General features: G+C 37.7%; 1 protein-coding gene across 1 annotated transcript in view; it reads left to right on the forward strand.

Annotated features, from left to right (window-relative positions):
* Window positions 1–4268: 4268 nt before the first annotated feature.
* The window catches only part of LOC128643352 (embryonic protein UVS.2-like), a 145253-nt gene continuing 133377 nt past the window's right edge, over window positions 4269–16144 (forward strand). Inside the window, exons 1-2 of the mRNA XM_053696282.1 lie at window positions 4269–4305; window positions 4484–5269. Of these exons, the coding sequence (XP_053552257.1) occupies window positions 4269–4305; window positions 4484–5269 (823 nt within the window). The remainder of the gene's footprint in view (window positions 4306–4483; window positions 5270–16144) is intronic.

Below are 16144 nucleotides of genomic sequence, written 5' to 3' on the forward strand. Positions count from 1 at the left end.
AGAGGCCCCTTGAACTATACGATGGTAATCTAACCACCAAGTCAGAGATAGTCGAACATTGGGATTTAAGGATATTAATTGTGATATCCTTGTATAATCCCTGCACCATTGGTTCAGCATACAAACCTGAAGAGCTCTCATGTGAAAATGAGCAAAGGGGATTGAGTCCTATGCTGCAGTCATGAGACCTAAAACCTCCATGCACATAGCTACTGAAGGGAATGACTGAGACTGAAGGTTCTGACAGGCTGCAACCAACTTCAAATGTCTCTTGTCTGTTAGAGACAAAGTCATGGATACTGAATCTATCTGGAAACCTAAAAACGTTACCCTTGTCTGAGGAATCAAAGAACTTTTTGGTAAATTGATCCTCCAACCATGTTCTTGAAGAAACAACACTAGTTGATTCGTGTGAGATTCTGCAAAACGTAAAGACTGAGCAAGTACCAAGATATCGTCCAAATAAGGAAACACTGCAATACCCCGCTCTCTGATTACAGAGATTAGGGCACCGAGAACCTTTAAAAAGTTCCTTGGAGCTGTCGCTAGGCCAAAAGGAAGAGCAACAAATTGGTAATGCTTGTCTAGAAAAGAGAATCTCAGGAACTGATAATGATCTGGATGAATCGGAATATGAAGATATGCATCCTGTAAGTCTATTGTGGACATATAATGCCCTTGCTGAACAAAAGGCAGAATAGTCCTTATAGTCACCATTTTGAATGTTGGTACTCTTACAAAATGATTCAAGACTTTTAGATCCATAACTGGTCTGAATGAATTTTCTTTCTTTGAGACAATGAACAGATTTGAATAAAACCCCAGACCCTGTTCCTGAAAAGGAACCGGCACGATTACCCCAGATAACTCCAGGTCCGAAACACACTTCAGGAAAGCCTGTGCTTTCACTGGGTTCACTGGAATATATGAGAGAAAGAAACTTCTCACAGGCTGTCTTATTCTGAAACCTATTCTGTACCCCTGAGAGACAATGTTCTGAATCCAATGATTTTGGACTGAATTTATCCAAACATCTTTGACAAATTTTAATCTGCCCCCTACCAGCTGAGCTGGAATGAGGGCCGCACCTTCATGCGGACTTGGGGGCTGGTTTAGATCTCTTAAATTACTTGGATTTATTCCAGATTGAGGAAGGCTTCCAATTGGAAACACATTCCTTAGGGGAAGGATTAGGTTTCTGTTCCTTATTTTGTCGAAAGGAATGAAAACGGTTAGAAGCTTTAAACTTACCCTTAGATTTTTTATCCTGAGGCATATGCTCCATTCCCCCAGTGACAGTTGAAATTATAGAATCCAACTGAGAACCAAATATTTTATTACCTTGGAAAGAAAGAGATAACAAAGTCGATTTAGAAGTCATATCAGCATTCCAAGATTTAAGCCATAAAGCTCTTCTAGCTAAAATAGCTAAAGACATATATCTAAAATCAATTCTGATGATATCAAAAATGGCATCACAAATGAAATTATTAGCATGTTGAATTAATTTAACAATGCTATACACATTATGATCTGATACTTGTTGCGCTAAAGTTTCCAACCAAAAAGTTGAAGCAGCTGCAACATCAGCCAAGGAAATAGCAGGCCTAAGAAGATGACCTGAACATAAATAAGCTTTCCTTAGAAAAGATTCAAGCTTCCTATCTAAAGGATCTTTAAAAGAAGTACTATCTTCTGTAGGAATAGTAGTACGCTTAGCAAGAGTAGAGATAGCCCCATCAACTTTGGGGATCTTTTCCCAAAACTCCAATCTATCAGTAAGCAAAGGATACAATTTTTTAAACCTTGAAGAAGGAGTAAAAGAAGTACCCAGTCTATTCCATTCCTTAGAAATCATATCTGAAATAGAATCAGGAACTGGAAAAACCTCTGGAATAACTACATGAGGTTTATAAACCGAATTTAAACGTTTACTAGTTTTAGTATCAAGAGGACTAGTCTCCTCCGTATCTAATGCAATCAACACTTCTTTTAATAAAGAACAAATATACTCCATTTTAAATAAATAAGAGGATTTGTCAGTGTCAATATCTGAAGCAGGATCCTCTGAATCAGACAGATCCTCATCAGAGATAGATAAATCAGTATGTTGTCGGTCATTTGAAATTTCATCAACTCTATGAGAAGTTTTAAGACCTTTTACGTTTATTAGAAGGCAGAATGGCAGACAAAGCCTTCTGAATGGAATCAGAAATAAATTCTTTTAAATTTACAGGAATATCCTGAGCATTAGATGTTGATGGACCATCAACAGGTAATGAACTACTACTGATGGAAACATTGGCCGCGATCCGATATACCACGCAGGTTTCTGCGCAAGCGTGGAAACTTGCGCCGCCAGTAGTTTCAGCTCGCAACTCGAGCTATCACATATACAGCGCCGTCAGATGCTAAAGTGCCGTAAGTCTGACAAACCAGGGATGTCCAGAAATCTGCGTAAGTACAAATTTCTGGAGTTGCCAGTGACTTACGGCACTTTAGAAACTGCCGCCACATAAAAAAAACTGACTAAATTATAAAATAACCCGTACTGTCTAACACGCCTCCCAAACATAGCCTGACACATATATCCCTCTATCCGCAATCCCCCCTCTCACTCCTAACAATAAATATATTAACCCCTAAACCGCCGCTCCTGGACCTCGCCGCCAGCTACATTAACTATATTACCCCTTAATCTGAGCCCCCTACACCGCCGCTAGCTACATTAAATGTTTTACCCCCTAATATGAGCCCCCTACCCCGCCGCCACCTACATTAATTATGTTACCCCCTAATATGATCCCCCTACACCGCCGCCACCTATTTAAACTATATTATCCCCTAATATGATCCCCCAACACCGCCGCCACCTATTTAAACTATATTAACCCCTAATATGATCCCCCTACACTGCCACCACCTATTTAAACTATATTATCCCCTAATATGATCCCCCTACACCGCCTCAAACTATTTAAACTATATTATCCCCTAATATGATCCCCCTACACCGCCGCCACCTATTTAAACTATATTAACCCCTAATGTGAGCCCCCTACACCTCTGCCACCTATATTATATGTACTACCCCCTAATCTGACCCCCTTACACCGCTGCCACCTATATTAAAATTATTAACCCCTAATCTAATCCCCCTATACCGCCGCCACCTATATTAAATTAATTAACCCCTAAAATACTAAAATTTCCCTACCACTAAACCTAAGTCTAACCCTACAAATAGCCCTGAAAAGGGCATTTTGCGTGGCATTGCCCCAAAGTAACCAGCTCTATTGCCAGCCCTTAAAAGGGCTTTTTGCGGGGCATTGCCCCAAAGTAACCAGCTCTTTTACCAGCCCTTAAAAGAGCTTTTTGTGGGGCATTGTCACAAAGTAATCAGCTCTTTTGCCTGTAATCTAAATCCCCCTACACTGCCGCCACCTATATTAAAATTATTAACCCTAATTATATTAGGGTTAATATAGTTATTATATTATATATATTAACTTTATTAACCCTATCTAACTCTAACATCCCTAACTTAATTATTATTTCAATAAATTTATAATATTAACTAAATTCAAATCAGCCAATCGGATGCGAGCTACTTTCATTCTATTGGCTGATTTGAATAGCCAATAGAATAAGAGCTACTGTAATTATATTGGCTGATTAGAATAGCCAATAGAATATTTTTGTTAAACAGGTAGAAAAGGATATATATGCAATTTCCCTTTAAATGGTATAGTCAATGATAATCTAACAAAGTCAGAAAGGAAAGCACTAAATGAACTTATGACAGCAGACAACATAGTGATAAAATCAGCTGATAAATGTAGTCCTGTGGGACCAGACTAGCTATGTGTTAGAGGTAAAAAGACAACTGCTCAATAAAAATCAATACTTGCGACTAATGCAGAATCCATTTTCTTGATATACAGTCCCTAATTTTTAGGAGATTAAATGATGCAAAAAGTGATGGTATCATTTCAATTACTGAGTTTAAGTATTTATTCAACCAGTACCCAGTGATGCCGGTTTTTTACTGCATACCAAAAGGTCATAAAAACTTAAAAAATCCTCCTGGGCGCCCAATAATATCTGGGATTGGTAGTATGACAGACAATCTCAGTAATTACATTGATTCTTTTTTTAAACTTTTTTGTGCACACTGCCTTCATATGTATTGGATAGGAGCTTGGGAGATGGAAGAAGTGTATCATAAAGATCTGTTCAACGAAAAAGTTCACCTGTAGCTCCGGTATATGGACAATATATTTGTCATCTTGGATGGTTCACAAGGTGAGTTGAAAAATTTCGTTGATGACCTAAATGATAACACTAGAAATATTGTACTTACAGTAAACTCAAGTAAAACTAGTCTCTCATTTCTAGACATTGACATAAAAGTTGAAAGGGACGTTTTGACAAATTAGGGACTGTATACTATTAGCGCAAAGTCATCACCCTTTTCATTTAGTAAAGGGGATTCCTAAGGGACAGTTCCTGCGTCTTCGCCGTAACTGTTCCTCTGGAGTGAAATGTGACAAACATGCAGCCCTCATGACAGATAGGTTCATAGCAAGAGGCTACCCGAAGCGAATTTTAAAAAACGCTTATACTGTGGCAAGAAAAACAAATAAAGAATCCCTCCTATATCCAAACGCAAAAGAGAATTCTAATTCCATTATACTAGTGACTAAGTTTAACTGTCACTGGAATGGAATTAAACAAATTCTCAGAAATAACTGGAAAATCTTGATTAATGATGAGAATGTGGCCAAAGAAGTAGGGCACTTCCCATCATTAACGGCAAAAAGAGCCTCTAATTTAAGAGACAAACTTGTGCAGAGCAGGTTTATAACTCCACAAAAAAACTGGCTCTCTAGCCAAAAGCTGGTAGGAAATTTTCCCTGCAAAAAATGTGTGGCATGTAAATTTATGCTAAAATCAAAAATATTCTCAGCTTGTACAGAAAAAGTTTATAAACTGAAATATTTCTTTAATTGTAATACTGAAGGAGTGGTTTACTTGCTAAACTGTAACTGTCCAATTTTTTACGTTGGAAAAACCAAGAGATTGTTAAAAGACAGAATCCTTGAGCACAGTGACGACATCAAGAACAAGGTGCAGAATAGCAGTGTGGCAAGACACTTTGAGATCTTCCACAATAGTAGCCCAGACTGCATGAGAGAGTTAGGCATTGACAAGGGCATAACCAATGGTAGAGGGGGAGATAATGATAAGGTTCTCCTACAGAAGGAATGTAAATGGATATTCAACCTCTCTACCATTGGCCCAAAAGGAATGAATGAAAGATTGGATATGGCCTGTTTTTTTGTGATGTTGCGTATGATTGTAGCAAACTGTACAGGACTCTTTTTTTTCATGTCAGAAAGCCATATATTAGAATAGTAAATTGCGATAAATTGTCATATATAATGTATTAATTAAGTATGCTTAAGGTAACAATGTATTTTACATTTGTGAATAACAATTTTTAAACTGTTCTTTGGTTATGTTCACCTCCCACATGGGCGGAGTATAGTTGGTTTAAAGGTAGGACCAAGCACACGTTAGTTTACACAGCCCTGAGGAAACCCCGTCTCTCTTGTGACAAGGGGGTGAAACGCGCATCGGCATTAGCTGACCAATCACATGTGACCTGACACGCTTGATTGTTTGGCGGAACGGAGGGGCGATATTCCTGTGGGTAACAAATTCTTGAGCCGGGAAACCTGAGGAGAACAGAGTCGTTACTAAGAACGGCACAAAGTTATTTGGAGACTACTTCACAATATGGTCTATACCGATATGAAAATCTGAAGTCCCACGGAAAGAAACAAAGTTCAAGAGGGCGGTAATCAGGTGTAGTTGACAGAGGGATCCAGATGTAAATACCCGGTGTCCTCCTGCATCTTTGATTGTGCCTTACTTTTGGTTTACTTTTGTGTCTGAGTTATGCAGTGACCTGTTCAAGCCTGGATGCAGTTGACAGAGGGATTCAGCTACTAATATGATATCCTCCTGCACCTTTGCTTGCTTATTAATTTTCTCTGCTGCAATATATCATCTTCTGCTTTAAGTGCCGCACGTCTCTAATTACCTCTCCACCTACTGGCTCATATGCTACTTCACTATTAACACTTTACAGCTTGCCACCAAAGTATCTTTACATGTTCATGTGAACTTACTTAACTCTGGATTTTAGATGTACATCAATTTATTAAGCAATGTTAGCCTCAAACTGGGATGTTTGCTGAACTGCTACAGTGCACTTAACACTTTATAAAGTTGTATTAATTCATGCTATATTGAACATTGCTATATCCTAATGATAAATACTCTAATTGTATTACAAATGCATTTGATGTTTTATATGCATATATAAGAACAGTCGGTTGACACAGTTTACTAAAACCAATTCGGTCTGTGCAGTATAATTATTTTTCTACCGAGTCTTTCTATATATGTAATATACCTTTAAGAGCGGGTACATTTCTGTCCTTTAAGGTGTTTATGTATGTAATATCTGAGTTTTGTTCCTCCACAATGAAGTTTAGTTAGGTCACATGGACCGGTCCATTATTAGTACAGTGTATCTATGCACTGGTTTTATGTTAATATTATCTTTAGTATATCTTACATTGTCGCAACTTAGTTGTTAAGCTTGTTGAACCTGCACCCAGCGGGGTGCGTGAATAAACACCACCACTTTAATATGCAATTTGTGTTGTTTTGATTTTTATACAAAAAGAGTGCTGAACTCCCAGTCTTTCATGAGATTTTATTATAAATCTTCTGTCTCCCTTTTTTCAATGTATATATATATCATGACAAAGGTTTAAGGGCTCAAAGATATGAGGTCTCAGGAGTTAGATAAAAAAGGCTGGCAAAGGGCTTTAGCATTGAGATACAAACATATACATGTCTAAAAATGTATATGTATGCATATTTATATCACTATATCTGTATACATATGTATTTATATAAGTATATACTGTATGTATTAACAGACATATAACAGACACATAAATACTTAAGTACACATATATAGATATATATAAAAGACATATATAAACACATAAATACATAAGTACACATATATAGATATATATAAAAGACATATATAAAAGTGCATTGGAGCCCTTTGCCCTTTGCAGTTAACCCCTTAACGACAGAGGGTGTGCAAGACATGTCCTACAAATAATGGTTGCCTGGCACGTCCTCTGGGATTTCAACCGCTGATCGCATTCAGCTGCTTTCAGGGTATTGCAGTGATGCCTTGATGTTGAGGCATTGTGCAATACCCTTTGCCAAGCAGCTCTCTGTATCGGCCAGCGATAGTGTCGATCATTGGTGGCGTTGGAGGGATAGCAGGGAGGTGGGTGGCGGCCCATCGCTGGAGGAGGTGGGATCGGATGGGAGAGGGCAGGAGCGGGGGGGACCGCTACGCTACGAAAAGGAATCTTAGTGTATGGGAAGAAGGGAGAGGGGGATAATAGTTGGGAAAGTGACCTGAGAGGGGGTAAGGGTTAGGGAAATGAGGGGGGGGGGCAGCTACACTATGGATAAAAGTCTATTTATATAAAATATATAAAAAAAAGCCAAAAATTTTAGCAAAATGGGTACTGGAAGACAGCTGCCAGTACCTAACATGGTGGCTAATAGGTAGAGGGGGGTTAGAGAGCCATTTGGGGGGGAGTCAGGGAGGTTGGGAGGTAAGGGGGATACTACCCTGCAGAAAATATATAAAAAAATAAATTAAAAAAAATATTTTTATACTGGCAGACTTTATGCCAGTACTTAAGATGGGGGTGACCTTTGGGGGGTAGGGGAGGGAAGAGAGCTGTTTGAGAGGGGTCAGGGGGTGGGATGTGTCAGGTGGGAGGCTGATCTCTACACTAAAGTAGGGCTAGATTGATCAAAGCTGAGGCATACAGGGATACGTATATGTATACGAAATTACCCGCAGGTAATCAACATTGCACAAGAGGGCAATTTTGCGCTCATGTGCAATCCCGCCCCCTGCCCGTGCACAGCCATTCACGCGCAGGCAGGAGCTGTCAATCTCCTCGGTCGGACTCGACTGCGGAAATTGAATTTCACCACCTTAGAGGTGGTGAAGAGCTTAGGGAAGCAGCGGTCTGGTGACAGCTGCTTGAAAAATTACGGCGAGCAAGTTCTTGTGAGAACTTGTAGCCGTAGGGGCTTGATAAATCGAGCCCTAAAGCTAAAATTAACCCTACAAGGTTACAAATTAACTCCTTCACTGCTGGGCATAATACAAGTATGGGGCACAACAGTATTTAGCGGCCTTCTAATTACCAAAAAGCAATACCAAAGCCATATATGTCTGCTATTTCTAAACAAAGGGGATCCCAGAGAAGCCTTTACAACCATTTGTGCCATAATTGCCCAAGCTGTTTGTAAATCATTTCAGTGAGAAATCTAAAGTTTGTGAAAAAGTTAAAAAAAAAAATATTTGATCGCATTTGACAGTGAAATATACCAAAATAGACCTAGATCAATACTTTGGGTTGTCTACTAAAAAAATATATATACTTTTGAAGGGTTATTCAGGGATTCCTGACAGTTATCTGTGTTACAATGTAACTAGCGCTAATTTTGAAAAAACAAATGGTTAGGAAAAAGTGCTACTTGTACTTATTGCCCTATAACTTGCAAAAACAGCAAAGAACGTGTAAACATTGGGTATTCTAAACTTAGGACAAAATTTAGAAACTATTTAGCAAGGGTGTTTTTGGTGGTTGTAGATGTGGGGGGTCAAAGTTATAAAAAAGTGTGTTTTTTTCAATTTTTTTTAATCATATTTTATAAAAAAAAATATAGTGAATAATATAATAATAGTATATTTAGAAAGCGCATTAATGGCAAGAAAAACAGCATATAATATGTGTGGGTACAGTAAATTAATAAGAGGAAAATTACAGCTAAACACAAACAGCGCCGAAATGTAAAAACAGCCCCTGGTCCTTAACGGTAAGAAAATTGAAAAATGGTCTGGTCACTAAGGGGTTAAGTAGATAAAAACATGTAAAAGCATATTTATGCAATATTATTTTTTAATAAAGGTTTTAACTATTTATTTACTGTATTTCACATTTCAATGTTCTGTACATAGCAGAGTATGGTCTGTGTATTTATAAATAGATATTCCTATACTGTATATGTATGTATATATCTATATCTATATATAATGATCTATATGTATAGGTATAAACATATATTGTACCAAAAAAATCAGATAAATGTAGAAATATTTATTTCAGAATACATAGAACATTTTCTTGTATGTAAAGAACATTTTAATGTGAAATATTCATATTTTCATGTCGGGTTAGAGCACAAGAGAATATGCGATCCCGTTTGCGCTAGAGTTGGTTTTACGTTTTCATTTTTTTCTCTCCGTTGACTTCTATGGGGGAATTATGTGAACACGCAGGCAATATTCTAAGTTTGGCTTTTTTCATTTGTCTGGTTAGCGTGCTAGCGAAAACAGTTTACTTTCAAATAATACGAGCGTAACCTGCCGTGCGCAAAAAGCTTACTTCTAGCGCAATTAATGCTCTATTTTGAGCGTTAATTAGTGCTACACTCTTAATCTAGCCCTTAGCATTATAAATGTATGTACCTGCTACAAAGCACCAGTCCACTTTAACCCTTCAATAAAGGATACAAAAAGAACACAGAAACTGTGATATTAAAAACAAATTGGATAGTTGTTTAAGATTTCACATGCTGTAGGATAGCAATAATCTTGTACTTCCTGAGGGTGGGGCGCTGCAGAAGTGGAGTACGCCCGAGTTCACCTGTGTGTGAACACCTGAACAACAGATTCCCCGCCATTGCCTTATTGTGGGGTTGAAAATGATACTGCACCGGAGGGACTAATTTGGCGATTGGAAGTCCGGTATATCCCTAAAGGCTGGTTGGGACTAGCCCCAAACATTGAAGTTGGAACGGCAGTGCCATATCAGGCAACAGAGCAAGACAATAATCTGCAAAGCACTGGAGCACTAGTAATTTAAAATAAAATCTAAAGACTCTTAAAACTATACAAAGGAAAATACTTACAGTAAAGGACGATTCCAGAGGGAACCAGACCTGAACGAGAGGTGTCCTGCTTGAGATAGGACCGCACGTGGACCTCGGTGGAGCTGTGAGAGGCATCCAGAGTGTACCTTGGATTTACAAGATGGTGCCGGAGAGAAGCGGCTAAAGAACAAGTGGTTGGCAAGTCGGTCCCACCTGGTTGGGAGAGAGAAGGCAACCGTCTGTGACATCAGCACCCAGCACTTCCTTACCCCCTTCTCTAAGTCGGCGCAGCGGAGTGGCGTCACATCTAAGGCGCGCAGCATCGGAACAGCCCCGGCGTGTGAGGAAGAGCAAGCAACAAAAAAGCAGAGGCTCGAGGAAAGGCTCACACGACCGCCAGCTCAGAATCCAACGCCGTGAAGATAGTGGTGGGTAAGTATTGCCATTAAAGCATAAGACGAAAAAAGAGAGGACATAAATATACAGTAACAAAGAATAAGACTGTTAGCATTTGCACTCTGAAGGTCTCGATAGCAATAGGGGTCTGGTTCCCAAAAAAACATCACTGCAAGAGTTAAAACAAAAACTCAAACAAATGGTATATCACAAACACAGAACAAGCGTAAAGGCTTACTAGTGTCCTTGCTACTACATATTACCAGCTCCAATGTTTGTTAGCAAGCCCTAGAAAACATCAGGGCCTAAGGAGAGAATAACTCTTTACAAGACAATAAGCATTTATCATTTATTACCGGCAAAAGAGTTAACTATATTGAAGGCTACAATCAATACATACAACAAACCTGGGGGAATCTAAAATACAGTGGAGATTATTAAATTAATTTGTGAAGCCTAAGAGGCACACTGTGGAAGTATCCTAGAACATTTGTATAGGAGTCATCATAATAACGTGTCTGAGCAAGAGAAAGGACTGTACAGAGATACAATATAATCTAAGCAATTTTCTATACACTCTTTAAAGGAGCAATATAAAAAAAATGTTGTGATGTGACAAATAGTATTGTGGAATTAATATCTGTACTGCATGTAGAGTTAGCTATATACAGGGAGTGCAGAATTATTAGGCAAGTTGTATTTTTGAGGATTAATTTTATTATTGAACAACAACCATGTTCTCAATGAACCCAAAAAAACTCATTAATATCAAAGCTGAATAGTTTTGGAAGTAGTTTTTAGTTTGTTTTTAGTTATAGCTATTTTAGGGGGATATCTGTGTGTGCAGGTGACTATTACTGTGCATAATTATTAGGCAATTTAACAAAAAACAAATATATACCCATTTCAATTATTTATTTTTACCAGTGAAACCAATATAACATCTCAACATTCACAAATATACATTTCTGACATTCAAAAACAAAACAAAAACAAATCAGTGACCAATATAGCCACCTTTCTTTGCAAGGACACTCAAAAGCCTGCCATCCATGGATTCTGTCAGTGTTTTGATCTGTTCACCATCAACATTGCGTGCAACAGCAACCACAGCCTCCCAGACACTGTTCAGAGAGGTGTACTGTTTTCCCTCCTTGTAAATCTCACATTTGATGATGGACCACAGGTTCTCAATGGGGTTCAGATCAGGTGAACAAGGAGGCCATGTCATTAGATTTTCTTCTTTTATACCCTTTCTTGCCAGCCACGCTGTGGAGTACTTGGACGCGTGTGATGGAGCATTGTCCTGCATGAAAATCATGTTTTTCTTGAAGGATGCAGACTTCTTACCTGTACCACTGCTTGAAGAAGGTGTCTTCCAGAAACTGGCAGTAGGACTGGGAGTTGAGCTTGACTCCATCCTCAACCCGAAAAGGCCACACAAGCTCATCTTTGATGATACCAGCCCAAACCAGTACTCCACCTCCACCTTGCTGGCGTCTGAGTCGGACTGGAGCTCTCTGCCCTTTACCAATCCAGCCACGGGCCCATCCATCTGGCCCATCAAGACTCACTCTCATTTCATCAGTCCATAAAACTTTAGAAAAATCAGTCTTGAGATATTTCTTGGCCCAGTCTTGACGTTTCAGCTTGTGTGTCTTGTTCAGTGGTGGTCGTCTTTCAGCCTTTCTTAACTTGGCCATGTCTCTGAGTATTGCACACCTTGTGCTTTTGGGCACTCCAGTGATGTTGCAGCTCTGAAATATGGCCAAACTGGTGGCAAGTGGCATCTTGGCAGCTGCACGCTTGACTTTTCTCAGTTCATGGGCAGTTATTTTGCGCCTTGGTTTTTCCACACACTTCTTGCGACCCTGTTGACTATTTTGAATGAAACGCTTGATTGTTCGATGATCACACTTCAGAAGCTTTGCAATTTTAAGAGTGCTGCATCCCTCTGCAAGATATCTCACTATTTTTGACTTTTCTGAGCCTGTCAAGTCCTTCTTTTGACCCATTTTGCCAAAGGAAAGGAAGTTGCCTAATAATTATGCACACCTGATATAGGGTGTTGATGTCATTAGACCACACCCCTTCTCATTACAGAGATGCACATCACCTAATATGCTTAATTGGTAGTAGGCTTTCGAGCCTATACAGCTTGGAGTAAGACAACATGCATAAAGAGGATGATGTGGTCAAAATACTCATTTGCCTAATAATTCTGCACTCCCTGTAGGTCTATAAGCTGTGTGGGTATTGCAGAATTTATATATAGAAGTGTATTGTATGATATATTAAAATGCAAAAGAACTTAGGGCCTAGACAGTAATATTTGATGGTATTTTCCCTCCCAGGCAAGTTGAAGGAAACGGTTAAATCTAAACAGACTAAAGGAGGGTCTTGGTTGCTCACCTTATATTTCTATCTCTAATAAGTCTGTTTTGAAAGAGAGAGTCACAGCATAAGGCGGGGAAGTAACGAGGCACTAGACAGACAAAAAAAGATATAATTGTGAATATTTATATGTATTCTATGCATTTTTTTTACTTATTTTTTTTCTCACTCAGAATAAGGTTGAATATGGAATAGTGGCTAGATAGCAACAGATACCATTTGTAATATAAATTAATAGACAGGGATCTAGGGCAATAACACAGATCACTTTCACATAAAACACTAAACACATTTCACAACTTTTATCATCAGCATAATGATGACTATTCACTAATTCACAACCAAATAGTAGTCCACAAAGCACCTTTCTTTTCTTTTTTTTTTTTTTTAGTATATGCATTTAGCTTAATGCCGATATAGTTTAACACTTTCACAACTATCCACTATTAAACAGAAATACATTAACACATAAATTCACACAGAGCACGTTAATAGAACTGGCTTGAGAAAGGCCAATATAGTTTTTTTTTTTCCTTTTTTTTTTTTTCCTTGCTTTTCACGCTTCACATAAGCACACTTGTGGGCGCTAATTTATGGAAAAATATATCACAAATCCAAAGTTTAGATCCCCAGCAATGCCGACGAAGAAAGATAAAAAAAGTAAAATGGTACTGGATACTGGCCCAGAGCCTACTTTAGAAATACCAACACAAAGAACACCTAGCCCTGAAAAACAAATGACAACTAATCAGTTAGCTTAGCTACTTCTTACTCAATTTGATATAGTTAAAAAAGAGATTGCGGGACTCTCACTAGAGATCAAACAATTCGCAAAAAGAATTACAGAGGTGGAAGCCAGAGTTTCTGAAACCGAAGACAAAGTTAACATACATGAAGGGATTATATCAAACCACACAAATAAATTAAATAGTCTGCAAGAGAAAATAGATGACTTAGAAGATAGATCCCGTAGAAATAATATTAGAATAGTGGGTCTACCTGAGACTACAGAATACAGTGATCTATTAACATTTGGAACAACTACACTACCCCAACTTTTAGGGATGCAGCCACCATTAGACAATCTATTAGTGGAGAGAGCACATAGAACAGGCAGCACCAGGAAATACTCAGATGGCAATATAAGACCAAGAATGGTAATAATAAGATATTTAAATTTTCAGGATAAAATCAGCACAATAAGACAGCATAGGAAAGTACAGCCACTATTGATAGATACAAAACAAATACATATTTTTCAAGATTACTCTGCTGATACATCGTCAAAAAGAAAGGCAATGGCTCCTTATTGTACAGCCTTATTAAAAGCGGGCAGTAGGGCCACCCTAAGGTACCCAGCAAAAATAGCCATAGCAGAGACAGAGGGATTCACTATATTGACTACAGTAGAAGAGGCCGAATCATACTGTACAAAAAACAACATTAAATTATGACATAAGTGTGCATTTGATATAACACAGACGACATAAAGCCAAATCTAAATTATAAAACAAATGGATTTATTATACTATATTTTTCAAATTAAACAATTTGTGCCTATATGGCAAATAAAGTATGAAAACCTTAACCCATTGAGCTGGGTGCCTATCAGAATTGTGCTTCCCTCCTTCTCCTCCCCCTACTCAAAGTTAGGTGTACTGGAGATTTTAATAGAGATTGGGAAAACTTGCCAATCTCGCATTTTTTGTTTTTTCTTTTTGTTCCTTTCCCATTTTATGCGTATCATTTTAATAAAACATTAAAACAATATACTCCAGATGTCATTTTTTTACAAGAGTTACATCTGAAGGAAAAGGAAATCCCTAAGCTCAAAACTAATTGGATCTCAGAAATAATAGCGACCCCCTGTAATAAAAGAAAATGTGGGGTAGCAATCCTGTTTAACAATAAAATCGTATATAAAATAAGAAAACAAGAGCTAGACCCAGAGGGGAGGTACATGATTATCCAAGCTGAGATCAACACTAAAATCTGGTTATTTTGCAATGTATATGGACCAAATAAACTTGACATTGACTTTTGGGACAAAATAAAAAACAAACTAATTCCATTTATAGGAGAGAACCTGATAATTGCAGGTGACTTTAACCTAACAATGTATCCAGAGATGGATAGGTTCCGTATAAAACACAAACACGACTATATAAGGGAGGCAAGACTACTGAGAGAGTTAAGCAAGACATTAAATTTGAAAGATATTTGGCGGTTACAGAACCCAGACAAACGGAATTATTCATGTGAATCTAAGTCACAAAAACATTTCTCTAGGATAGACATGTTCCTAATAGAGGAAAAACTGCTTACATTAGATTTCGATACACACAAATAGCAGAGATAATAATATCAGACCATGCTATCATCTCTATGCACATAAAAACACCACAGATAACAGGATCAAGCTGTAATTCATTCCATTTCACCAAGTTATATGGCAAATAATAAACGATTTGTAAACTGGTTATAAGGAAAATGGAATGAATATTACCTGTTTAATAAATCTTTTTTTAATAAAACAGAAATTTTCTGGGAAGCTGGCAAAGCAGTGCTTAGAGGCGAAATTAAGTCTTATATGATTAAGACAAAAAAAAAGAATAAACATAGAGAATTACAATTGGCGTGTCAACTTAGAAATATGTATAATAGATACTTAAATCAACCCAATTCAGGCACATGGAAAAAATACATCGAAGCTAAGGCTGAAAGAGAAATCTTCCTAAAAAATAAATGGGCCATGGAAGATTTGAGAATAAGAAATATTTACCAGGGTTATTAAGGAATAGCAGCAAAACATCTAGCAAAAATTACTAAACATAGAAAATCCAAAAACATTATTACACTTATTAAAACTGAGACAGGAGAACATAAAGAAAACACAGAAATTTGTAAAGCTTTTCACAATTATTATAAAGAATTATATGCAGAGTCATATGTTAATATAGAGGAAAAAAAAATATTTTGGAAGAAAATAAAGCTACCACAAATACCAGCGGAAACACTAGAACAGATTAATAACCCGATTACAGAGGCCGAAGTAAAAGAGGCAATTAATAAGGCAAAAGCAAATAAAGCACCGGGCCCAGACGGCCTCACTGCAGAATTTTATAAGATATTAAAGGAGGATCTTATATCAACATTAACCAAGTTATATAATACATACTATATACAAAATGAAATGAAGTCATCTTATTTTCAGGATGCAATAATAACCCTGATACATAAGAAAGGCAAACCTCCAGAGGATATGGGTTCATATCGACCCATATCATTATTA

Source organism: Bombina bombina, unplaced genomic scaffold (genome assembly GCF_027579735.1).
Source record: "Bombina bombina isolate aBomBom1 unplaced genomic scaffold, aBomBom1.pri scaffold_628, whole genome shotgun sequence".
Classification (NCBI taxonomy): Eukaryota; Metazoa; Chordata; class Amphibia; order Anura; family Bombinatoridae; genus Bombina; species Bombina bombina.